The sequence below is a fragment of the Heptranchias perlo genome, chromosome 40, assembly GCF_035084215.1.
Source record: "Heptranchias perlo isolate sHepPer1 chromosome 40, sHepPer1.hap1, whole genome shotgun sequence".
Taxonomy (NCBI): Eukaryota; Metazoa; Chordata; class Chondrichthyes; order Hexanchiformes; family Hexanchidae; genus Heptranchias; species Heptranchias perlo.
The window spans coordinates 6,916,326-6,943,469 of NC_090364.1; the positions used below are offsets into that span (position 1 = coordinate 6,916,326).

General features: G+C 43.0%; 1 protein-coding gene across 2 annotated transcripts in view; it reads right to left on the reverse strand.

Annotated features, from left to right (window-relative positions):
* Positions 1-5,432: 5,432 nt before the first annotated feature.
* The window catches only part of emc10 (ER membrane protein complex subunit 10), a 36,633-nt gene continuing 14,921 nt past the window's right edge, over positions 5,433-27,144 (reverse strand). The window contains exons 5-8 of one of the 2 annotated variants that reach the window (XM_067974490.1): positions 24,301-24,482; positions 23,468-23,561; positions 14,960-15,053; positions 5,979-6,058 (exon numbers count right to left, since the gene is read on the reverse strand). In XM_067974490.1, the coding sequence (XP_067830591.1) occupies positions 14,970-15,053; positions 23,468-23,561; positions 24,301-24,482 (360 nt within the window). In that variant the 3' untranslated portion in view covers positions 5,979-6,058; positions 14,960-14,969. Of the gene's footprint in view, positions 6,059-14,959; positions 15,054-23,467; positions 23,562-24,300; positions 24,483-27,144 lie in introns of both variants that reach the window. The other variant, XM_067974489.1, reaches the window with a different exon arrangement.

The window sequence follows — 27,144 nt, forward strand, 5'->3', positions numbered from 1 at the left end:
ATCAAGTCTCTCTGCACCTAGTTGTTAAATACCACAAACTACTTTGCACTTTATCAGCCTGCAGCCACTTAAATATAAGGCTAACAGTTTTTAGTTTGATACAATGCTATTAACCCTCCCAAACACCAAGTGAGCATCTTTCCAGCCTATAAATTAAAACAGAACAGAACTGCTAGCTTCTCCCAATGGCGGAGCCACACACATACTAAAAACCAGGTTAGACTCCTGGTCTGCATGAACTTAGCTCATCTTGGCTGGCATGGCAGAAGGGGCGCTTTCAATAGGCCTCAGGCTAGGTTTCCAGCTCCTGATCATTAAGCAGCAGCCCTGCTGGAAAGTGCGAGGATATCGGGCGAGGACAGGATTGACCTTCTCCAAGCACTTCCCTTCCCCTCCCCCCCCCACCCCCACCCCACCAACCCCACCCAAGGCGCACAGAGGGAAAAGTCAACTCTGGCTTGGGGAGCGTGGGGGGGCACAAAACAACAATAATTTGTATTTATATGGCGCCTTTAATGTACTAAAACGTCCCAAGGCGCTTCACAGGAACGTAATCAAACAAAATTTGACACCGAGCCACATAAGGAGCTGGTACGACAGGTGATCAAAAGCTTGGTCAAAGAGGTAGGTTTTAAGAAGTGTCTTAAAGCTGGAGAGAGAAGCAGAGAGGTTTAGGGAGGAAATTCCAGAGCTTAGGGCCTAGGCACCTGAAGGCACGACTGCCAATGGTGGAGCGATGAAAATCAGGGATGCGCAAGAGGCCAGACTTGGAGGAGCGCAGAGATCGGATGATGTTTTCGGATGAGGTCCACAACGGAAAGGAAAATCAGACGGGGTGTATAGAGGGCGGCCCATCAGTTTGGCGCCCCCCCTCCCCCTGTTAAAGTAGAATTTTACCTCCGCTGCCTTGGGCTCCTGCGTGAAGAACGCCCACTTGCATGAGTTTGAGGAACCGTAGCCCGAACATAAATCAACACCTTCGGGGGGACAAGCAGGGAGGGAAAAAATTTGACAAAGGAGCTTTAAAAAAAAAATGAACCGTCTGCTGTCAAGTCTTAAAGGGCACGAGATCTGGAGTCTGAAATCGCAGCACAAAGTGATCACGAAGATGGCTTGAAAAACAGGGGGAAAAGAAAAAGTGCTGGCTACGGATTGAGGCACTTATTGCCACAAAGAGGAAATTTTGTGCTGCAGCTAACCCATGGTATAATCTGACCTCCGATGACACCTGGTTTATAAAAGCAGAAGGAAGTATTCTCTACTCCGGGTGTCTTTCCCTTCATGAACACACACAACAGTGCACTCAGTAAATCGACCAGTCCATTCATCACGGAGATAATCCTTGTCAAGGAACACCTTACCTATTGTAGCAGAAAATAATGAACAGTTAATAATAGAGTTACTGCACCTTTACGGCCAATTCTTCCTTTTAAGACAATGAACATGCCTGCCGTGTTTTATAAGTATTGAACTTATGGTTTTGAATTATAGGGAAAGTGATGGCGAACTCAAATTTGCATGTATAGGCAAATTATATGATTAGCATAATATACTTAAGGTTATCTATTAGCATAACAAAGATGCCTTCTAAGTTCTGGGAAGATAGGAATCTTCGATATAATAGGTGAAATATGAACGCATTTAGTCTGCCTTCACCATCTCTTCTACTACGCCCTTCTTGCAGATAAAGCAAAAAAAGGAAATCGAGATGCTGGAAACTGAGCTCAAATCAACAAAGGAAATCACTAATCGCATGAGTTTGGGGAGAAAGCACGACACTTCTCTGCATTTGTTTTTTTTTTAATTAATTAAACTGAAACAGTGAATTGTCCAGGCGCATCCCACAAGCTATCATCTGGGATAAGGGATTATCAGTCTCCATATTATGTCGCTCATTTTGACAAAATATTCTCAGCTAACCAAGAAGGAAAGCAAAGCCCACAAGGGAATTCTCGCTCAGAGTAACAGTGCAGATGTACAGTTTAATTGCCAGAGATGTCATTCAATAGAGGGGTGACCCAAAAGGCACTCATTTGTTTGCACCTTTTCACCCCCACCAACCCAGTCAGAGTGCCTTTCTTCCCTAAAGTGCTTAGTGGGTGTGGATTAGGGAGGAAGAGAAAAAAAAAAGCTGAATATAGAAAGAATTTGCATTTATATAGAGACTTTCACGAGCTCAGGGCATCCCAAAGCACTTTACAGCCAATGAAATACTTTTTTTTTTGAAGTGTAGTCACTTGTAATGTAGGAAATGCGGCAGCCAATTTGCACACAGCAAGGGCACACATAATGTGTCTTAGTGATGTTGGTTGAGGGATAAGTATTGGCCAGGTCACTGGGAAGATTTCCCCTGCTCTTCTTCGAATAGTGCGATGGGATCTTTTATGTCCACCTGAGAGGGCAGACAGGGCCTCGGTTTAACATCTCATGCAAAAGACAGCACCTCCGACAGTGCAGCACTCCCTCAGTACTGCACTGAGATGTCAGCCTTAGTTTTGTGCTCAAGTCTCTGGAGTGGAACTTGAACCCACGACCTTCTGACTCAGAGGAATGTTACCAACCACAGCTGGCACTTTTTTTGGGTGCAGCGGGGGTGGGGGGAGTTACAAAACCATCCAAAAAACTAGTTTGAATGTCTACTGGCCGCAGGATTTTTGTTTGGAGGAAATTCAACCACCCTGAGGTCACTGTAGCGCTTTCTTCCCACCCCCACCAAGATGCTGCTAGAGTACAATTCCATATGCACCAACTGCCTCCCAGTATCCTGCTCACGTGGCCATTCTCCATGTAACCTTAGACACTGAATGTCAGAAGGCTATGCACAAAGGGCTTCAGAGTTGATCCCAATCCCCTTCTCAGCTAATTTCCACCTGCACACTTTTTAGCAGGGATGACTGGACAGCAAGAGGGATCACCGCACGATGCTACAACTGTAGGGCAGTGCAAATCAACTTTGCTTCACACCAATGCCACATTTGGCTTAGCACCAGCTCTATGATGTTGTAGTGTAAACCCAACATCAAGGTGGGCTGCAACTCCAGACTTTATAGAATCAAACAGCATAGAAGGTGGCTATTTGGCCCATTGTAACTGTGCCGGCACTTTGAAAGAGCTATCGAATTAGACAAACACCCCTGCTCTTTCCCCATAGCCCTGCAATTTTTTCCCCTTCATGTATTTATCCAATTCCCTTTTGAAATTTACTACTGAATCTGCTTCCACCACCCTTTCAGGCAGTGCATTACAGATCATAACAATTTGCTGTTTAAAAATATTTCTCCCCATCTCCACTCTGGTACTTGTGCCAATTACCTTAAATCTGTGTCCTCTGATTACCGACCCTCCTACCAGTTTCTCCCCATTTACTCTATCAAAACCCTTCATGATTTTCAACACCTCTATCAAATCTCAAAACCCCATGAAATTTTGAACACCTCAAATACCTTTGGAATAACTTTGCACCAATGCTACAGTTATAGTGTAAGTGTGAACCAAGAATGGGAAGCCTGATCAATTTTTGCTTACATTGGTCCAGAATTGCGAAGGTCAATTACAGTGCCCCTGATGCCCCTGGCTGAGTTTGACTAATTCAGTTTGGTTGCGGGGGGGAAAAAAAAAAGAGAACAAAAAAAAAAAATCGAACCTGGGAGCTTCCTGGTCTTTACGGCTCAGTTCAACTAACCAAAGGGATTTTCAACTTTTAAGTAGCCTCAAACTAGAGCAATTCAAGGGTTAAAAATTACACCAATCTAAAACACAATGTCACTGAGTCTAAATGAACAGCAAAAGATTTTACAAAAGGCACAAAACATTGAAAAAACAAACTAAATGGAAATTTGCAGAATGTTGCTTCAACAGAGTATTATTCTCATTCTTTCAAGTTTGAAGGGCCTGCATCTCATGTGAGTTAGATTATAAGGTGATTTATCATAAGAGTGAATAATTACCATCACAACTTGATGAGAATGTGGCTTCTCTGAGGGCGTTATTACTGAATCTAATTATTGAATGCATTAAGAGATCTACACCACAAATCTCTATTCCATTGCATCAGGTGGTCTTTCCATTTCATTTGAATTCACTGCTGAAAAAAAGTCAATGGTGCATCTGCACATTTATTGGGAGACGGTTAAGCAAGGCATGGTCACACCACTTCCAGAGCTCCCCCATCAGTTTACTCAGCGGGTGGCTGAGCCACACAGATTTGGAAGGTCTCTGGTATGACCTCCTGTCTGTGCTGAGTCACCTGGTCTCAGCAGGGATGGCAATAGAGGTGCTGCTATTGGCCACAGTACCTCAGGGTTAGGTAATGGGGGTGGGGAAAATCAGCTGAGGTTCCCACTACACCACTGACTCCTGATGGAAGCGAGCGTGTGTAGATATCAGATGTGGCCAGGCTCGGCTGTGATGCAATTTGACGCCATGTCAACACTCACTGTCTGGGCTCCCTCATGAGTAACAACTGCTTATGTATAATAGTGGAGGTTGCCAGTTGCTGTGGAACCATATCCCCAACACTTAAGTTGGGCAGAAAAAGACTTCCAGCCTTACCAGACCAGCACAGAACATTAACACGGCAACTAGTAGCTGAAATAGGGTTCTGCAACAACGCAATTCACTTCATTTTTAAAAAATCAACAGTGTTTATCTTACCTGTCCAAACCGTACTTGGTTCACTTGTGTTTTGGAGACTATTCGTTTTGAATTCTCTCAGGTCTTGAACAATGTTTAATTCCATTCCACTCTCTTTGGTCAGGGTGACAGGTAAAACAGGCTGAGTAACCGTAGCACATTTTGGAGTTTGAAAGGAGGGGCAAATCAGATCAGCCATGATCTCATTGAATGGCGGAGCAGGCTTGAGGGGCCGAATGGCCTACTCCTGCTCCTATCTCTTATGGCACAGAATCTTCTCTGGTAATTATCAAACAGTAGGGGCCAATAGAGGGAACATTAGCTAATCTCACCCCACCCCCCCAAAACTACCTAACCCCAGGGTGTTGAGGCCAACTGTAGCACCCCTATTGCCATCCCAGCTGGGATCAGTTAACATACACTTCTCACACGAGCAACTGCAACCTCTACTTCCAAATCCAAAGTACTCTGGAAACAAAAACAGTGGCTTGAAACAATAAGTTTGAGCTGCAAAATATTTATTGCTAAAAAAGAAAATTGCAGTTTCAAAAATGCATTCATGGCTTGGTACCAGAACTATATTAAGGAGAATTTTAATGGCACACAGGAGAGTTTGGATGATAACCAGCTTGTTAATTTAAGACTCCGTGGTACTTGAGTTTATTGTATTTCCAGTCAACCCTAGACAGTTGCCATAAAGCTGGGGTGAGGAATATTTTGATCTTGACCGATATGAAGAAGACCACTGAATAATTTGTTGGAGAGAGTGGGTAGAACAAATTTACACTCGTCACAGCCTGTCAACATTTTCCATTTATTATCTCAATAGAGACTCAATGCTCCAAAATGAAAACCAGTGACTTCTGAGTTTACTTTATACAAATGCACTGAGGACCACATGCCCGTTGCTACTGGTGAAGCTTTAACATTTCTGACACTTTGGATTTTTCTCCCTATATCCGACAATCTACACAAGTGACTGCACGGCTTCAACTTGAACCTGTCTTTTACTGACCTTTTTTAAACTGTAGTGCACTGGTGGCAACTAGTGGCTGGAATGGGATACTGCAACAAGGCATGGAAAAACACATAGCAACTCAGTTCAATTTTTAGAAATCAACAGTGTTTATCTCAACTATTCATACTGCACTTTGGAGAATATTAGTTTTGAATACTCCCAGGTCCTGGGAATGTTAATTCCACTATCTATGTCCAGCAAATATGACAAATATTACTTGTATTTACAACATAGGGCACTTTTCCTTTTCCCATCAATAGGAAATGTTGATGTCGGGATGATTTTTCTTGGCTGCACACATCACCTTCCGCCTCCACCTGAACCACCTCCGCTGCCCCCTCCTTGCCCGTTAGGATCCTGTGCGCCCGACATCATCAGAAAAATCACAATGGGAACGATATACATCCACTGAGAAAGAAAAGACAGAAAGAGCAGGTTAACTCTGCACTCTCCAATTGTGCAAAAACACCACATCCCTTTAGTGAGTGTGAGACCGATTGCTCGACAGTAAAAAGTGAGCACAAGTTCTGTTTGTAGATTGTTCCTGTAATCAGTGGGAAATTCTGTTCATTTTATAAACCTTAGGGATTTGGTTCAAAAACATGGCAGGAGGGACAGCCCTGAGGGTGAGGCAGCATCTGTGTCCCTGCCACAGGTTAAGTGAGCTGCATTTCAAGTTACCGCTATAGAAAAACCAATGAACTTAAATCTCTACTACCCAATGAATGATCAATGCTGCACACATTGTGTTCTTCAGTCACCAATGAGAAAGCTGCTGTAGTTCCCACTCATGAAAGATTTTAAAAACGCCCCCCCCCCCCCCACCCCTCTCCCGAATGTGCCAATTCTCGCTGGGCTCTAGTTCCACAGCAGAGAGCCTCGGCCATTCTGCATGTATGAGCCTAGACATTAAAGGGCAGGTTTTCCTGTTCCTGGGCGTTTTCGATCACCTGAACACAACGTGAAAAGGAAGAATCGGGTGGAAGGATCGCACACCAGAAAGAAGCCTGCATGACTTTCCATCTATTTAAACTAAATTATTAATTGACCGAAATTCAGACAGGCTCTCGCCCAGTTTTCCTCTGAGCACCGCACCAGGCTATGCAACATGGCCAGGCACAGGAACAGGTAAATCTGCCCTCAAGTACCGGCAGCCTATTTGACCATGGAGATCACAGCCAAGCCTAATCTGACCCCCATCCAACATCCAAAATCCAAACATGCACTTGATGGCAGGAGTTACCAGATAGCGATTTGGAGCAGAAAGCCTGGGTCATTTTTTCCCCCTTCACCATTGGCCCAGGAACACTGAGACTGCTGTGCCAGCACAGACCAGAGACCAAACCTGGGACCTCCTGGTCTGAACAGCTCAGGACCACACTGGATGGTATGATTACCCTCCATTCGGGCAGCTTTCATGTTAAATTGTAAAAGAAGTCTCACTATCGGAGCCCCATATTGTTTTGTTCATTTCTTGAATCCTTCTATTTGAAGCATGAGTAATGGCAACGTCATCAAGGCTACCAACTTGAACAAGTTACTGAGGTTGACAACATTAATCAGCCGTTACACATCAGTAACGACATAGTTATTAACCTAAGGATGCTTCAGCATCAGTTGGACATATAATTCAGCTCAACATCACTGTCAGGCTCATTAGCCCTTCCAAGCCAGTGCTACTCCTCCCAGAGAAACAGCACTGGCCATTCAAGAGTGAGCACATCATAATTCCTTGCAACAGTTTGATTTTTTTTTATAACTTAAGTCCTGATGACAAGTGGCTTTTTAAAAATACAAATTCAATATCACATGGAGCCATTTAATTTTCTCAGGCTGTGTGGTTTTACTGTTGAACTGTCAGACGATCATTTTAACCCACAGCAGTGACACCCAATCCCCGGCTGTTAGCAGGAATAAAGATCGAGCTGTTAAACACGTTAAGAGAAAAAGAAAGACAAGATTTAAAATGAATGCATGCAACAATTTAAACTTCTTAGAAACAAAAGTAGTACAGAGTAATAAACTACAAAATCTGCAGAGCTAACCATCATTCTGTTACCACAAACACAACATAAATCAGTCTCCCAATTCAAGTTACACCACCAACCGTGACTCTCGTGGCTTTCACTCAACATGCTGTATTTCAGAGGTTACTTCAAATTGCATTTACACATAATCCCCAAGATAAATGGCTAACAGCAGATTTATGACAGTGCTGACAAGTAACAGGGTCCGTCCTGAATCCTTTGAGGACTGAAAGATCTTTCTTGGCTTTCAAATCCCATCGATCGTTTTTCTATCAGATAATTTTCAAAAGCATTCAGGATTTTCTTTTGTGATCTTCCACGCCATTCCCAGGTCAAGGTGACCTGCTCGCCCTCGTTTTTTCTCCCCCTTCCCAAAAATCGCCAGTCCCAAGTAAAAGACGGTGACCAGGTAAGCTGCTGTCCCCACCCTCGCCACTCCAAGGATTAGTAGGCAGGCAAACACCCCATAACCAGTCTGCCAGTGACTGTGCGAGATCAATCCTGAAGTGCTCCTTGTTCCCACTGACAAGGCAACCCATCTATACGTAACCCCCAATGCTCCATAACTCATTAGAAGACTTTGAAGGGGTAGTAAAGGAACACAAAGAGACTGTTAATGTTTCTTAATTGGTTGTATTCTCAAGAATAAGTTTTTTAAAATGTAACAAAATTCTATGTTTTGTTTTTCCTTCCAATTTTCAACCCATCTCTCCTGAAAGCACCAACTTTTCCTGGAGTACTTGGTTCTTGAATACCTGCAGCCCTCCAGCAAGCATCCTAGTGGCCATTCTTAACATGTGAACCCAGACAATGTTGGCAGCCTATTTGAACGTAGGGGGTATTGAAGCCAAGCTCCACCCTGTCCTCACCCAACATCCACACAAATAATTTCCAGCAGGAGTCTCTGGTGAGCAAAGAGGAGCACAAATCACGGCTAATTTGTTTTTTTTTCGTTCATGGGATGTGGGCATCATTGGCAAGGTCGGCATTTATTGCCCATCCCTAATTGCCCTTGAGAAGGTGGAGGTGAGCCGCCTTCTTGAACCGCTGCAGTCCGTGTGGTGAAGGCTCTCCCACAGCGCTGTTAGGGAGTTCCAGGATTTTGAGCCAGCAACGATGAAGGAACGGCGATATATTTCCAAGTCGGGATGGTGTGTGACTTGGAGGGGAACGTGCAGGTGGTGTTGTTCCCATGTGCCTGCTGCCCTTGTCCTTCTAGGTGGTAGAGGTCGTGGGTTTGGGAAGGTCATTGATGAAGCAGCTGAAGATGGTTGGGCCTAGGACACTGCCCTGAGGAACTCCTGCAGCAATGTCCTGGGGCCGAGATGATTACCTCCAACAACCACTACCATCTTCCTTTGTGCTAGGTATGACTCCAGCCACTGGAGAGTTTTCCCCCTGATTCCCATTGACTTCAATTTTACTAGGGCTCCTTGGTGCCACACTCGGTCAAATGCTGCCTTGATGTCAAGGGCATTCACTCCTAGTCCAGAGGCACAGAGGTTAATTGATGCACCCTAATTGCTGCTCTAGCTGACTGAGCACAGACCAGAAACCTTACCTAGGACCTTCTAGCCTATATAACTTAGCAATACGCCCGACACTGCCAGTGGGAAATAATTTCTAGGTTTTGAATTGAAATGCTGCTGTAGTCAAAGGGTTCAAACTCGACTTGACTGAAATCCAGTACGTACAGAAACCTCATGTGTTATTGGATTTTGCTTCTCCCACCCCCAACTGTGCAATGGAGTCAAATCTGAACACCACTCTGTGAAGCCACACTGACAATAAAGTCCCAGGTGTTCAATCATAGCATTTTAAAAGTAAGAGACTCTTTGTCAGGATTTTAAAAGAACTCTGTTGAACACAGTTTGAGATGGAATTCTACAAGGTTAAACATCAGAAATGTTTTATATCTAAAAGTATACTGTACTGTATTGAAATCGCTTTCAGGAAGATTTATTTTCAAAATTATCTTCCTGCTTTAAACGCTTGATTCTCACAGCTCCCGAAATGGCTTAGGTGGTAAATGTACTGCCAGTTATGGAATTGAGCCGTACAAACCAGGAAGATGGCAATTCAATTCCTGGTCTATGCTGAGTTTGCTGATCTCAGACAGGGTGGCAGCAGGGCCACTGTTACTAGCCTCAACTCCTGTTGACTTGATAAGGGCAAAACACACATCCAAGGTACGGCAAGGTGGCTGTCAGATGAGAACAGGAGAAGATTGGGCTCATGCTATTTTGCCGCCCCCACCCACCACAGCTGGGTAGACAGACACATTCACTGTTCAGGTACAAAACTGTGGTACCCAATATACGACCATTTGTACTTCAGCTGCCGTCCTGCACATCTGTGGGCTTAAGTTCAGTCAGAAAATTATAAAAGAAAATAAATGCAAAAAGTTGAAAAAAAAAATGTACACACCATTGTAATAGACGAGTGAGAGCAGTGCTCAAGCCAATCATGGCTCAGGACTGTGAAAAAGTTATGAACATGTCAGTCTCTAAGGTGTCAGCCGTGACTCAGAGGTAGCGTTCTTGCCTCCTGTGTCAGATGTCGTGGGTTCAAGCCCCACTCCAGAGATTTGAGCACATAATTTAGCCTGACACCTCAGTGCAGCACTAAGTGAGTGCTGAACTATCAGAGGTGCCATCTTTCAGATGAGACATTAGCCAAGGCCCTTGAGGTGAATGTAAATGGTCCCATGGCACTATTGGAAGGAGAGCAGGGAGTTCGACTGGTCAACATTTATCTCTCAACCAAAACCACCGAAAACAGATTATCTGGTCATTTATCTCATTACTATGTGTGACCTTTCTGTGCACACATTGGCTGCTGTGTTTCCTTGCATTACAACAGTGACTACACTTCAAAAAAATAATTTCATTTGACAGTAAAGCGCTTTAGGATGTCCTGAGGTCGTGAAAGGTGCTATATAAATTCAAGTCCTTTCTTTCTAAACAAATATAACATACTTTACACCCCTTCTCTGTAACGAAAGGTGGTACTAGTGTTAGGAATATTATGATTGTAATGTGATTACCCGGACATATTCATTCTTTTTTCTAAATAGTACATTGCAAAATGATTGAATTCTAAAGGCTCCTGAATCAAGTTCTCTCAGTCCACTTCAGCAGAAGAATAGTGAAGCAGATATACTTCTGGCAATGTCAGCCAAGATCATCCTTTATCGTACCATTGCTGCATGTAATTAGTTTTCAGACAGACCACTTATTTTTGATTGCTGATTTTCTTCCTTTCTCCTTTCCTGAAGGTATCAACTGCTTGCTGGAGGTACATGCTTCCACAGGGGCCAGTTGCCCTCTACCAGCTTTGCCAGGTGACTGTTTGTCACATTGAAGCCTAGATATTGAGTGCTGAAAGGCTGTTCCACCCGGGAAGGCATGATAGCTATGCACGATCCTATTCTTATCTGAGGTTCACAAACACACATTTGGATAGCAGTGGGAACCCCAGTCATTTCCCCTACCCTAACCCAAGGGCACTGAAGCCAGTTGTAGCATTCCCAAATGCTGTCTCAGTTGAAATCAGCTAACTCAGCATAGAGTACGAATCCAACCAGGGACTTTCCACTCTGCTTGGCTTAGTGCTACACTAGGCAATCAAGCCGTTTTGCTTTCATTCAGTTTCCATGGGGGTTTTTTTTTTGGTGCTTACATTCCTGCACCTCAGTACCTAAACAGAGCAGGAGACCAATGTTCTAACTTAACAGATATTTAACAAAGTACTTCACCAACTAAGTAAAGGAAAAATCATAGATTTGTGCACTCTCTGTGTATGTCTTCAGACTGTGCTGTCAAAATCTCCCTGGGTAAGGGTTCTTAATTTTCTCAAGCACCAGCAGGGTGAGCAAAGCCACGAGTTGTACACGATGCTGCGTGAATTAAACACAAACACAACACAACCCCCCAACCTTCTGAAAAACAGCCAGCAGGTAGACAATACTACACCAGTGATAACCTTCACCTTGTGAGAAAGAGATACTCACCATTGACCAACAGACAAATGACTTCATGCTCTTACGAGCAGTGAAATCATAAATGACCACTCAAGAAGAGCTCAGTTTAAAAAAAATATGGAAATAAAAAGGCTGGTACCAATAAAAGTGACCATGAAGCTGTCAGATTGTTGTAAAAGTCCAACTGGTTCACTAATATCCTTTACGGAAGGAAACCTGCCGTCCTTACTAGGTCTGGGCCTATAGGGGACTCCAGTCCCATACCAACGTAGATAACTCTCAACTGCCCTCTGAAGTGGCTTAGCTAGCCACTCAGTTGTATCAAACCGCTAAATGCAGTGGTTCAAGGCGACAACCAGGGCAACTGGGGATGGACAATAAATGTCAGCCGTGCCAGTGATGCCCACATCCAGAGAATGAATTAAAAACATTTCTAAAATAAATTACATCCAATTCCAATTTAAAGCCTAACTGTATGAAGGTGACCAGCTAAAGTGAATCCCGACAATAAAATGCTCCTCCATTATCTATAACTGAGCTCTAGCCAGAACCTGTGGAGAGGGGATAGGTGGAACCCATTTTTGGGGCATGTAATGAATTTTCATATGAAGAAGCTCCACTGTATACCTCTAAACTCAATTCATTAGATGGGGAGGAAAGTCAATGGAGGGGCCAGCAGGGAGTTAGCACCGACCGGACGTCCCACTATGGAGATCAAAAAATTGACATGCTTGAACTAATGAACATGATTTTTTTCATAAACATTTTTTTTCTCAATATAAAATGGGGCAACAAAAAATACCCCCTTCATCTTTAACTGAGAGTTAAAGTTTGTCTTCCCAGATTTCCCTTTATTAAGTACACAAAAGACCTTGTCTCCCAGAGTTAAACACCAACTACCCATGATATTTTGATGCTCACTCTATGTCATGATTTGTGCTGACTTCTCTATTCTTCAACCCAATTCCACAACTCAGCACAAAGTAAATATGAAAAAATTAGCAGCTCCAGGAATTTTATTTACCCCTCCATTTAAAATTATTATTGCCCTCTTCTCCTGACACCACCACCTCTCGTGATCTCCACAAACGCTGCTCTGCAGTAGACACTAAGTGATGTGTGGGAGCATCCTCCTGGACAGATTCTCATTCTGTGGAAGCACATTATCTGAACTGTGACCACCCAACCCAAAACTTAGACGTATCATAATTGTTACCTAATGGAAATCACCCACAGTGATTCATGCTGAAATATGTTCCCATAAAGCCTCAACTGTATCTCACTCAAGTGGCCATTCTTCACGTATAACCACAGAACACATCCCAACTGAGCCTGATCCTATCCTCACACAATTCTCCCCCTTAACACACATTTTCTAGTAGCAGTCACTGAATAGCCAGCAGAAGCAGGAACCATGACCGATTTGTTCCCACCATAACCCAGGGGAACTGGGGAACCCAACTGCTGCTCTGGCTGAGACCAACTAACGAAGCACGGTCCAAGAATTGAACCTGCGATTTTCTGGTCCATTGGCTTAGTTCATTTACCCAATGTGCCATTAGGAGAGCTCTTCAGACTGTTTATTTTTTAAACACAAGTTGGTAATGGCGATGGGAACCAGAAGCACGTCCATCCTGTAGTGTTTGATAGAGAGACAGCCGGAAGAAAAATAAACTCAAAGTGCATTAATGCTGTTCACAATGGCTGCTTGAAACTGCAGACACCAGTGTCTCAGGTGATGGAACTTTTCCAATCCTCATCTGGTCACAACTTTACCAAAAATTCCAGTGTCAGTGGAATTTCAATATTTTAACATCAACAAAACTTTGTGATCTGGATCCTTTTCCAGAACAACCTTACAGTAAACAAATCAGTGTCTTATGGTTATTTTTTCTATAATCCAATTTTTGTGAAGCCAAGATTTGTAGCCACCTGCAGTGCCCATCAGTCCTGCACTGGCAGCCACCTGCAGTGCCCATCAGTCCTGCACTGGCAGCCACCTGCAGTGCCCATCAGTCCTGCACTGGCAGCCACCTGCAGTGCCCATCAGTCCTGCACTGGCAGCCACCTGCAGTGCCCATCAGTCCTGCACTGGCAGCCACCTGCAGTGCCCATCAGTCCTGCACTGGCAGCCACCTGCAGTGCCCATCAGTCCTGCACTGGCAGCCACCTGCAGTGCCCATCAGTCCTGCACTGGCAGCCACCTGCAGTGCCCATCAGTCCTGCACTGGCAGCCACCTGCAGTGCCCATCAGTCCTGCACTGGCAGCCACCTGCAGTGCCCATCAGTCCTGCACTGGCAGCCACCTGCAGTGCCCATCAGCCCTGCACTGGCAGCCACCTGCAGTGCCCATCAGCCCTGCACTGGCAGTGCCCAACAGTTCTCTCTACTGACAGATTGAAATACATAGGTTATCTCTGGGGGTTGCTGCATATTGCCACAGCTCCGTTGTATAACGGTCAATGGAATGATGCAGCCAAGAGCTGATGAACGAGGGCATACCAATTTAACACCGTTGGGCTGGTTTTGGTTCGCTGGAAGCAGTATTTTCAAAACAAACAGCAAGAAAAAAAAAGGACAAAAAGTAGAAGTATGCAAGTGGCAACCAAAAGATTATTAAAGGTCAAAATGATATTTGGGATTTTAGAAGTTCAATATACGTGAAGCAGAGCAAATAACAATAGAGAAACAAAATCAAAGCAAATGCGTACTGAGCACTCAGCTAAGCCAAGTGATTCAGGTCCAAGAGCTAGTGGGCCTTGATTTTTGGAGAGAGGGAGCTACATGTTTCTTAGACTGGGCTACTTTATTGAAAGTCATGTGGAAGAGATCATTTGGCTTGCCTCACTCCAGCAGCTTTATATCAACAAGATCTTGAATAGATAGAAACTTTTAAGAAATGGACTTAGTTAATTTAGATGTACAATCTCTTGGGTCCGTAGTTACACAGTGCAAAGAAACCCTGGAGACAGGAGCTTCTCAGATGCACTGAATGGTTTCATATCTCCAAGAAGTAAAGGGTCCCTTGGTGGCAGGATCGCATCTGATCCGCTGGCAACAATCATTGGCTACAGGCTGCAATGGGTGCCTAGAGTCAGAAGCCTCTTGGTCACTGGACGCTTAGGCTCACTGAAAATAAAAAATTTGCTGTTCGGCTGCTAAGAGCTGTTGAGAATCTAAAGACAGGGCCCGGGCTTCAGGAGTAAGGAGAAACATAATCATTTGACCTTTGTGAAAATAAATAGCGCCTTGCTTGTCACTGCACGTAATCTCCTGAAAACACTTGGGAACCACCATTACTTTGCAGACGTCAGGCTTGTGTTCCTAGTTCCCGAGGCGCTTTGATGGTATTTGTAACCATGAGAAAGATGGCCCCGCCTAGAATTAAATGCCACTGCATAAAAAAAAGAGAAAGACCAGCTCATCAAATTCACAGGAACAACAGTACAAAAGGTTAAGCAATAATGAAGCAGCATTTCTGAAGATCACCATGTAGCACTAGATTTATAGTATTCAGTTTTTGACCGAATCTCTTCCTCTCTCTCCCCCCATGGTGTGCACAAACTCAAGAACATCTCAGCCCATTCCCTTGCACATTTTACAGATTGCAGTACTGCTACAAATACACCTGGTGGGTGCAAAAATCATGACCTCACAAATGTTCTCCACATCACTGCACAAAGCACAGTCCTTTCATCCCCCTTCCAAATTTCTCTCTTGAAGGTGCTAAATTGGACTGGGGTATGGATGGGTCCATGGTCACCATCAGCCATCAGATACCTCGCCCAAGCGCGTGAACCTAGGCAATGAATGTTGGCAGGCTGTCCAACCGTGAAGGTATGTCACAGCCAAACCCGATCATATGCTCACCAGAGATTGTTACATGCGCATTTTTCAGCTGGAGTCACCAGTGATCTCGTGGATTTTTAAATTCATTATTACAGGGCCACTGAAACGAACTGAACATAGTTACTGACTTTTATTCTTAGCTGCTGTTTGGAGAAAACTTCTCTATGTTGTCGTACCTTTGTAAAACAGTGTATTATACAATATGCACAAACTACAATAGTCCTCCTGAACAGGTAGTGAAATAAGTCCCATTATCACATTTCAAATCATGTGATTCAATCACAGGTGGTGGCCAACCATTGCTGTCAGCTATGACACCACCAAAAACAAGAAGGCAGATGGGTAAGGTTAAGTGTAACATATGCAGGGATACTATACCCCTGTAACGTACAGGATATCTACAGCAATTTTGTACCCAGTAATGTGCAAGGATGGAAATTACAGTCGGCGCTGTTACCAGATGAATGCCAAAAGTGCCTATATTAAATTCTCCCCTCTGCAAGTTTAACAGAGGCATTAACCCATTTAACATTATTTTAAACAGGTTAACAGTCTTGCTAAAATAGCAGAGACAGAAATTCAGTACGAGCATGTTAAATATTCACACAGTAACAACAGTGATGGCAATTTTTGCTGTTCAGCGGTATTATCATATAGTACTAACTGATCATCTGTGATCTTTATTGAACAATTTAAAAATATGAAACTGAATTATTAAAGATTAATCTCTGAAGTTATCCCATAGCAATTTGTATTGTTTGCTTTCCGTTATCTTTAATTTATTTCTTCTGTAATATTTGGCTTGCAATCAGTTTATTTTTATACTCATTGAATTATTCTCCTTTTCTGATTCATTGTGTTGCTTCAAAATACATTTACCTGTGTAAAATTCCATTTATCTTTGTATCTGAGACAAATTCCATGGTACTGTTACTACATGTGATAGACGGAACCAAGAAGAAACTGAATCAACAATGCGGGGACACCAAGGTAAACAGAACTGAAAGGAAGTGCTGGAGCGTGTTACAGACTGTTGGTAAAAAGACTCACTTCAGTCACTGCTGCCAGGAGCAGAGCGTAGTTTCAAAATATCAGGCTTTTTGCATCTGCAGAAGCTTGTGATATTTTGTATGTGTCTTGCTTGCGTGATTTTCTGTGGTTAATTCGGAACCCATGTGCTGATAACCCTGCCTTCTGGAGTGACTTGGAGAGAAACAAAGTAGAGCAGGCACTAACGATCTAGGATTCTGTGAGCTCTGAAGGAAGTGGAGGTCTCTGCAGGGGTAGAAAAACACAGGGCTGCAGCTTCCAGCTCGGGAGAAGGGCTCATTAAAGTATTCTAAAATGACATCACACTGATGGCAACGTGTTGTGAAAGATACTTGTCTCATCACACTATCTAGCAACTGGTTCATAAGTTTGTTAATTAAGTACTTACGCTGTAACAGCATAAATTGTGATTAAGTGTGTTTTTGTTTATTAAAGCAAACAATATTTGTTAATTTTTTAAAATAAAAAGTGGGGAAAGGGAGCAAGTCAAAGTCCAGCACTGGAGCAGGGGCCAAGGCTGAGGGAGGGTTAGCAGGAGACCTGATGTTGAGGGCAACAATGGCCAGAAAAGGGCTCATGTCGGGAAGGAGTAATTTCACAAGTTTTGATGAAATATATACAAGAGGTTTATATTCCAACAGCACACAATATGGTATATAATACTCATGAATCTCCTGTGAGTTTTTTCACGGTGAACAGAAACTCACCTTTTAATCTTTTTCCCCTGCAGTGGGATTGGGGGAGGGCAGGAAAGGGTTCCAGATATGAAATAAAAAAAATATTAATTTTTTGGTAAATAAAAACAGGATCCTCGGATTAACACATTCCTTCTGGGCCAACAATTTTCAGCTTTTTCAATGTTTATGCCCATGAGCAGTTATTGTACAGCACAAAAAAAACACTACTCCCTTCAACTGCCTCCTTTAAACTTTTGTCAAAGCATAATAAAAACTTTCATTCGGGGGGCTCCCTCAATGGCTCAGCTTGTCAAGGCAGTACTCAGTGTAGTACTGAACCAAACAGACGAAGACGACCCAGGGTCTTAATCCCCAGACTTAGCTGGTCTCTCAGTTGGGGTATTGGGAGAAGTGTGCCAAAAAAGCCTCAACATCCTTGGGTTAAGGGCAGGGGGCAGGAGAAATCAGCCAGGGTTCCCATTCCTCAATACTTTCCAGTGGCCATTAGTGCAGACCATGAATATGTGAAAAAAAGTCATGATTGGATCCCGATCCAAAGCTCCCTCGATCAAATACCCTAATAGGAACATAGGAACAGGAGCAGGCCATTCAGCCCTCGAGCCTGTTCCGCCATTCAATGAGATCACGAATGAAATTCACATTCTAGGTTCACACACGGAATGGGCTGCCAGCAATAGTACAACTGTATCCAGGCAGGAATTAAGACCTTTAGGAGAAGGGAACGGAGGAGAAACATGGAAGTAAAAAAATTCTCCCACTATGTAACACTTTGACTGCACTTGACTCGGGAGATTGAGGCCCTAGTCAAAAAGAAGAAGGAGGCATATGACATGCATAGACAGCTGGGATCAAGTGGATCCCTTGAAGAGTATAGAGATTGCCGGAGTAGAGTTAAGAGAGAAATCAGGAGGGCAAAAAGGGGACATGAGATTGCTTTGGCAGATAAGGCAAAGGAGAATCCAAAGAGCTTCTACAAATACGTAAAGGGCAAAAGAGTAACTAGGGAGAGAGTAGGGCCTCTTAAGGATCAACAAGGTCATCTATGTGCGGAACCACAAGAGATGGGTGAGATCCTAAATGAATATTTCACATCGGTATTTACGGTTGAGAAAGGCATGGATGTTAGGGAACTTGGGGAAATAAATAGTGATGTCTTGAGGAGTGTACATATTACAGAGAGGGAGGTGCTGGAAGTCTTAACGCGCATCAAGGTAGATAAATCTCCGGGACCTGATGAAATGTATCCCAGGACGTTATGGGAGGTTAGGGAGGAAATTGCGGGTCCCCTAGCAGAGATATTTGAATCATCGACAGCTACAGGTGAGGTGCCTGAAGATTGGAGGGTAGCAAATGTTGTGCCTTTGTTTAAGAAGGGAGGCAGGGAAAAGCCTGGGAACTGCAGACCGGTGAGCCGGACATCTGTAGTGGGTAAGTTGTTAGAGGGTATTCTGAGAGACAGGATCTACAGGCATTTGGAGAGGCAGGGACTGATAAGGAACAGTCAGCATGGTTTTGTGAGAGGAAAATCATGTCTCGCGAATTTGATTGAGTTTTTTGAAGGGGTAACCAAGAAGATAGATGAGGGCTGTGCAGTAGACGTGGTCTACATGGACTTTAGCAAAGCCTTTGACAAGGTACCGCATGGTAGGTTGTTACATAAGGTTAAATCTCACGGGATCCAAGGTGAGGTAGCCAATTGGATACAAAATTGGATTGACGACAGAAGACAGAGGATGGTTGTAGAGGGTTGTTTTTCAAACTGGAGGCCTGTGACCAGCGGTGTGCCTCAGGGATCGGTGCTGGGTCCGCTGTTATTTGTTATTTATATTAATGATTTGGATGAGAATTTAGGAGGCATGGTTAGTAAGTTTGCAGATGACACCAAGATTGGTGGCATTGTGGACAGTGAAGAAGGTTATCTAGGATTGCAACGGGATCTTGATAAATTGGGCCAGTGGGCCGATGAATGGCAGATGGAGTTTAATTTAGATAAATGTGAGGTGATGCATTTTGGTAGATCGAATCGGGCCAGGGCCTACTCCGTTAATGGTAGGGCGTTGGGGAGAGTTATAGAACAAAGAGATCTAGGAGTACAGGTTCATAGTGGAGTCCTTGAAAGTGGAGTCACAGGTGGATAGGGTGGTGAAGAAGGCATTCAGCATGCTTGGTTTCATTGGTCAGAACATTGAATACAGGAGTTGGGATGTCTTGTTGAAGTTGTACAAGACATTAGTAAGGCCACACTTGGAATACTGTGTACAGTTCTGGTCACCCTATTATAGAAAGGATATTATTAAACTAGAAAGAGTGCAGAAAAGATTTACTAGGATGCTACCGGGACTTGATGGTTCGACTTATAGGGAGAGGTTGGATAGACTGAAACTTTTTTCCCTGGAGAGTAGGAGGTTTAAGGGTGATCTTATAGAAGTCTATAAAATAATGAGGGGCATAGATAAGGTAGATAGTCAAAATCTTTTCCCAAAGGTAGGGGGGTCTATAACGAGGGGGCATAGATTTAAGGTGAGAGGGGAGAGATACAAAAGGGTCCAGAGGGGCAATTTTTTCACTCAAAGGGTGGTGAGTGTCTGGAACGAGCTGCCAGAGGCAGTAGTAGAGGCGGGTACAATTTTGTCTTTTAAAAAGTATTTGGACAGTTACATGGGTAAGATGGGTATAGAGGGATATGGGCCAAGTGCAGGCAATTGGGACTAGCTTAGTGGTATAAACTGGGCGACATGGACATGTTGGGCTGAAGGGCCTGTTTCCATGTTGTATGATTCCATCATTGAAGATAAGAAATCAAAGTGAGAAACTCACAGGAAATCTCCAAAAGGATAAAAAAAAAACTGTACACATTATAAAAATAAATGATGTATGACAATGTGATTAGAGCTGCAATAGTCTCAGGAGAATAGGATGCCTAAAACTTAATGAGTTTCACTCTTGTGGTTTAACGCATTATCCGTACTCCTCAAGTGTACTATAGCTTGGAACATACTCTCAGCCACTGTTTGTGCTCCATTTAATCCTGCCACCCAATGAATGCATTAGTTTCTGGTGAGCAGGTCAGGTCACTTTCACTGCAGTAGTCAGCAGTTTGAAACTCAGAACTCTGAGTAGGATGAAATCACAGAATCCAGTCATTCTCACTCCCCACCCTATCCCCGTGGCCCTGCAAATGTTTTCTCTTTAAGTACCTTATAGGAGTCTTCCCTGCTGACAGCTCTTGCAAGGACATTTCTGCAGTGAATTTGTTTAGTGCTGTATCAAAGGATTTCATTCTGAGGGCCTCCTTGAAACTCCACATTAAGACTTCAAGAGTCTGCTTCTCCCATTGCTCAATGAGTTTATCCAGTGAGTAGCTGAGGATTACAAACCAGGAAGGACCAGGTTTGATCCCCAAGCTGCACTGTTAGTTGCTCAGGGCTGCAATTGGGGCACTATAATTGATCAGAGTTCCTGGTCCTGACTGCTATCTGGTAACCCCTGTGGGTAAATGTGTGCACACGTATATCCAGTGAGGACAGTATTGGAAATAAAAACAGAAAATGCTGGAAACACTCAGATCAGGCAGCACCTGTGGAGAGAGGAACAGAGTTAACCTTTCAGGTTGATGACCTTTCACCAATTCTAATGAACGGTCATTGACCTGAAATGTTAACTCTGTTTCTCTCTCCTCAGAGGCTGCTTGATCTAAGTGTTTACAGCATTTTCTGTTTTTATTTCAGATTTCCAGCATCCGCAGCATTTTGCTTGAGGACAGTATTGGGTCCGGCTGTAGAGCTATTTGTGATCGAAGAGCCTGCTGACACTCATAGTCTGAGCTCGCACCTAAAAAATGGCCACTTGGGTACGGGACTGGAAAGCTGCTGGTACCCATGGAACCATATCTGAACAGCTGGAGCGAATCATCAAGACCTACCGGCATAGCCTTTGCTCCAAGTCAACAAGTTTGACTATTTTTAACCCCGCAATGCCTGAGCAGGTAGGCAAACACCCGGCTCCTACGAGCCATCAGAAGCCATGCAACAGTAGCGCAGGGCAATTTAGCCTCAGATTCTCCCCCTTATTCCCTCACCACTCGGCAGGGAAGAACTTTGCCTTTGCTCAGAATTCTCCCAATGAACAAGCTGAGATCAGTGACTCCCCAATTGAAGAAGTGCTGCCTCACTGGGTCATGTGTTTTTTTTTGAAGTAAATTTCCACACTTTGGCTTTCTAATGTATGTTACATGTGCTAGTGTCATTTTTTTTTTAAGTGAACGGTATGCTACTTATTTTGGTAGGCCACAAGAATTAAACCTACTGAGTCACACGGATCAGAAGATCCCAAGTTTGATTCTTGGTCTGTGCTGAGTTAGTTGATGTCACTCAAAGCAGCAGTCGGAATGCTATAATTGGCCTTAGCAACCCCCTGGGTTAAAGAACAAGAAAGGAAATCAGCCAGAGTTCCCAGTGTTTATGGCTATCCAGTGACACCTGCCGAAATGTGCAGCTGGTTGGAGCTCACACTCAAGTCGGGGTTTTCCATTTGTGTGCTCACCAGCCGCAATTCCCACCCCTCCCCAATCCCGTTTGACTGCCTAAGCATACATTTAAAGAATGGTTACTTGGGCAACACATCTGAGGATTGCTGGCACGTGCAGAACTGTACTCCAGCAAGAATCAGTGCCAAAGGAGAGGAACAAAAAGGGCAGAAAATCAGAGGCGAGGAATGTACAATTACAAGAAGAATTCAAACCTAGTACTTGTGAATTTTAGCACTGCCGCAGATTCCTTCAGTAACCTCCGACTGTAATGCCCATATGTGGAGGTGGTTCACATCAACTTCAAGAGCTCAGATTCAGGAATAGGACCAACTGGTAAAAGCAGCCAAGAAAAGGACTCCAGATGGAGACAGACTTCCATAAGGCTCTCAGCATCAACTTCCTGGACAACTGCCAATTTCCAGAAAGTCAGAACAGATTTCCAGCAGTAATGATAAAAGATGGGGGCTACTGCATCTGACCACATCAACGTTGAACTAGCTCACAGTGCTTTTCACTGCAATCAACATTAAATATTGAAAAGGGAAATTAGTAAGAACTGGCACTTAAATATTCCAAAAAAAAAATCACCTCTCTCCCACTCACGTTGACTGCATTTGAAATTCTTGGGACTGAAGTTCCCTCAGTCACTCATAGCTTACTTGCATGGTCAACATGATCTCAGTCCCCCTTTTTCAATTATGTCTGATCTTATATATCCCTCATCTGCCTACAGGACTCAAATTGAAGTGTTAAATTTTATTTCACTGATTAATATCAGGAAATACACTTCGATATATTATACACAAGTGACAGTAACACATTAAAGGATGTATCAGTGTCATCAGATACGTCGCTGTAACCGGCTCTATTTATAATATATGCGGATGCAGCTTGTTTGGGGGTGGGAGGAAGAAGATTTTTCTTTACTTTTACTTATGTTTCTTCCCCGTTCTCTCCTCCGTTTCTGATTCATAGGCGCCAGTGGCCCTCGGGCACCTCGCCCAAGTGCCCAATCTTGCACAGTGATCGTCTGCAGTCATTTGACAATGGGAGGAATCACAGCCAAGCCCAACTGTGTCATAATTAACATCCATGCAAGTGTAACTACATGGCAATCAGGAGCAGGAACCCTGGTTCATTTCTTTATTCCTTCCTAGTACAAGGGTCTCTGAGGCCAGTCATAATACCCACCTGCTCCCCGGCTGAGATAAGCTAACTCAGCACCGAGCAGGGATTGAACCAGAAACCTTTGTGGTACATATAGCTCAGAACCATGTCAGGCAATGCATTTATTCACTAAGCCATCAGGGAACCGACAAAACTTTAGCCTCTTTATTTTTAAAAATTCGTGATTGTGGTGTGTATTGCAGCAGGACTAATGGACCGCCGGCTACGATTTGAAATAAACTGATACTGGTTTTTATTTCACTGCCAGTTACAGAGCAATTGGATGCTCCTGCATATATACATAATATCACACTCTAAACCCATTAAATACCACAATATCAAGCAGCGAGTACTTGGCTCCTGTAAAGTGCAATACTTGCTTTTTTTTGCAAATACCTTCTTGGAATTTTCTTATATATGAGTAGTGCTGCAATCTTGCACAATTATTACGGCAATTTATTTCATCACTAACATGTATCCCAACGAAGCTTTTTTTTCCCTAAAGGGCCAACTTACATATTTTGCGATAAATGACTTCTGCTCCTGCGGGTTTTTCGCTTTCTGGGCTTGTTCGTGCTCCAGCCGCTCAATAAATGCCGCGGTCTCCGGCCTGCAACAGAATATTTACCACGTTAAGAGCAGTGCCAATAAGGCAGGCTGATCCAATGTTATAAATTATGGGCTATGAGAGATGATCAATTAGAAGTGAAGCTAACACATAAAAGGGAACATTGCTATGCTCCTCCACCATTATTATTTCACAAAACAACTCTTTGAACCTTAACCTTGCCTTCCAAATAGCTCAGCTGGTCCAGTGCACAATTGAGTGGGACAGACTAGGAGGGTCCAAGATTAGAGACTGAGCCATGCTGAGTTGGCCAATCTCAGTTGGGAGATTGGTAAGTGGCATTCCAATTGGTCTCAGCAATGGTCCCTGGGCTATAGCAAAGATTTTTTAAAAATCAGCCACACTGCCTGCTCCTAATCACATTCAATGACTTCTGCTGGAAAGTATACTTGTGAACACCAAGCTCATTTTCATGTCCTCCACAGTCAAAGTCAACCTCACTTACCTACCTCCTCTCTATTTCCCTCAATTCATTTTCTCTCAACACATCCAGTTATCTCCAATACCAACTTATATTGTCTGTTTCAATTGCTTTCTCTGACTTTTACCCTTTGGATGAAAAAGTTCCACCAAACTACCCTTCTTACTCATTTTTAACTTGTATTGCCTGACATTTGAACCATTCACCATAGTGAACGATTTATTTGAATTAGATCACCACAAGGAAAATAAACATAATCATACCAGAGTTACAAAATACACACAAACAAAAAATACTCACGCAGATGCCAGGACTGGTTGCATGAGATGCACAGTTGTGTTATATACTTCCAAATCCACATCTTCTACCTCTGCTCCATTGCAGGACCCAGGGACAGTTACTATGGAAACACCGATTATATTTCCAGACACATCTGTGTTAACAGTGATCACATCAGAGAGGTGAGACTCAACCAGAGAGCACTAAAGAAAGAAAATTAAAATAAAGACACAGCATCAGCAACTGAGCAGTGGAATAGTAAAAACATCAGGTTAGGTTTGGATAGAGTAGAAAGTGTGTGTGAAAGCGTGTGTGAAAGCAGCATTACCCTCATAGCTTTGACGTTCTGTACTTTACTTAAGATGCTCCATGACAGCCTTGGTCTTTTCAATATAATTTTTTTTCTTATTATTTATTTGTTCCCACCTCCCAATACGTTTCGCCTCCACTCTTGAAGACGCTGACTCTTGCAGTTCCACAGGTGCTGCCAGCCCTCTAGCACCTCTATCAAGTGACGGTTCTTCATACAAATCTAGACAGATATCTTCCTTTCACCGGGCGTCCACACAATTGCACGCAGGAACCACGGAACAGTAATCAGGAGTGGGAACATTGGCTTATTTTGTTTCCTTTCCCTAGCCCAGGGATCCAAAGATCAATTGTAGTGCTCCAAATGCTGCACCAGCTGACATTAACTATCACAGCAGAGACCAGGCATTAAAACCTGGGACCTAGAGGTGTGTATGGCTTAGTGCTACACCTAGTAGTACCTTTATCCATTAGGCCATTTGAAGAGCTCAACCTTACTCTCTAATCTGGACAATCTGCTTTTGCAGACTTCTCCACAGCTAACATATAATCAGATATACCAGATGGGACAATCCAGTTCTATGCTCCATGTAGTGGCCCAGTAAAGAAAATCTTTAGCACTAAGCAATTAGAGGCTGAATCTGACTTGTACACCTTTTGGCCATAGTTACTGGGTAGGCCTGTCACACATGGACACTCAGCAGTTTTTAAACAAAATAGATTTTATAATATCTTAAAAACATTAATATCTGCCCATCTCAGCGGTCACACTGAGGTGTGTATTACTCATGCAATCATAAAGTAGAAGAGTTTGCAGATCTCCTGTGACATTGCTCGAGGATATGTTTCATCCCAGAGAATATGAGGGCCACTGATTTACAGTGATTGAATAAGTTACATTTTATTATGTATTGTGGGAATATTAACGGTATTTTCAAGTTCACATTTACTTATGATTGCGAGCATATTTGTACATTATGAAAAGCAAAAATCTGCAGAATACTGGAACTCTGAAATCAAAACTGAAAATGATGGTAACACTCAACAGCTTAGGCAGCATCTGTGGAGAGAGCAGATGAGTTAATGATTCACGTGTGGACCTTTTATCAGAATGCACAAGTTCTGATGAAGGGTTCACACCTGAAACACTAACTGATTGGTTCGCTCCACAGATGATATCTGACCTGCTCAGTGTTTCCAGCATTTTCTGTTTTTGTACATGAGTCAGTTGATAAAACGAGAAAGATTATGTAGTGTAATGAGAATGGATTATTGTGCTGGTATATTTTAGATGGTGTTGGGAATAGAAGGAATATTGGTTAAAAATAAATGTAAATAAGTATAAATGAAGAGAAAATACTTAAAAATTCAAATGAAATGAATTTAATTGATTGAAATATGAGATGAAATCATACTAGAAACTTTTTAATATAACTGTAAAGGCTTTAAATGAAGGGAATGCGAATAATATCAGTAAAATAAACTGATATGAATATGAAATTCTATATTAAAGTTTGTGTGCATATATACAAACACGGAAATGATCAACTAGCAGATCTACAGTCTCATTACTCATGGAACACAGAGGCTAACAATAGGAGTGTTATCAACAAAACATAACTGGGAAAGTGCTACAAAAAAGTAGGGCCTATACGCAAGAAAGTTGCTTAATTCAAATTGAAATGCGGCAAAAAAATGCTGCTTGCCCCATGTTGTTTTATTAAAATTGCTTAATTCCGACCACTGGATACTTCAAATTTTTTCAACTACAAAATATCTTTGAATTAACAGTAGTAGAACCTAGCGTGAATATATTGTGTACACACATATTATATATTTGCATACAGTAAGTACCTTATGATGAGTGTCTTCAATATAATTTGTATGGAGCATTTTGTATATAGACAAAATAGTTACAGAATTTTATATTTGTTACTTGGTGTGCTTGGGGTGGGGGGCTCGTGTTTATGTTTGTGAGTGTCTAACAGGGCAAGTCAGGAAATTTGGATGCAAGGGCAGATTTTACCATTTAGCACTTCCCAGTAACAGCATCAGTGGACAGCGCAAACGGGGAGAGGGAGGCATGGAACGAGAAATAATGATGAAGAGCCTGATGGAGTTGGGAGTTGTGACAGGGTCCTCCCAGCCACATGATGCCCTCCAGCCAATGACAGGTAAGTATTAACAGAGATTACACAGTGCCAGCTGGCTTGGAGGACTGAATCAGCATCATTAAAGCACATAGGAAAACTGAAGCGCAACATGACAAAAAATCATTACACAATGATGCATTACAGGAAGTAAGCATCAGGCGGACAGGAAGTGCATGCATATGCAAGACTTTAATACTCCAGTCACTGTGCATCAGAGTTTAAAGCACACTGCTGGGACAGAGTAGAGGGAACTTTATCCTGCATCTAACACATATTGAATCTGACCTAACATTAGTGTAAAAAAAATAAAGCTGTTGCACTTCCCAGCATCATTATCCCCTGACTTTGAAGAGCAGAATAAACGGTGTGCACATGGGTTCACTGAACTGTGTGATATCTGAGT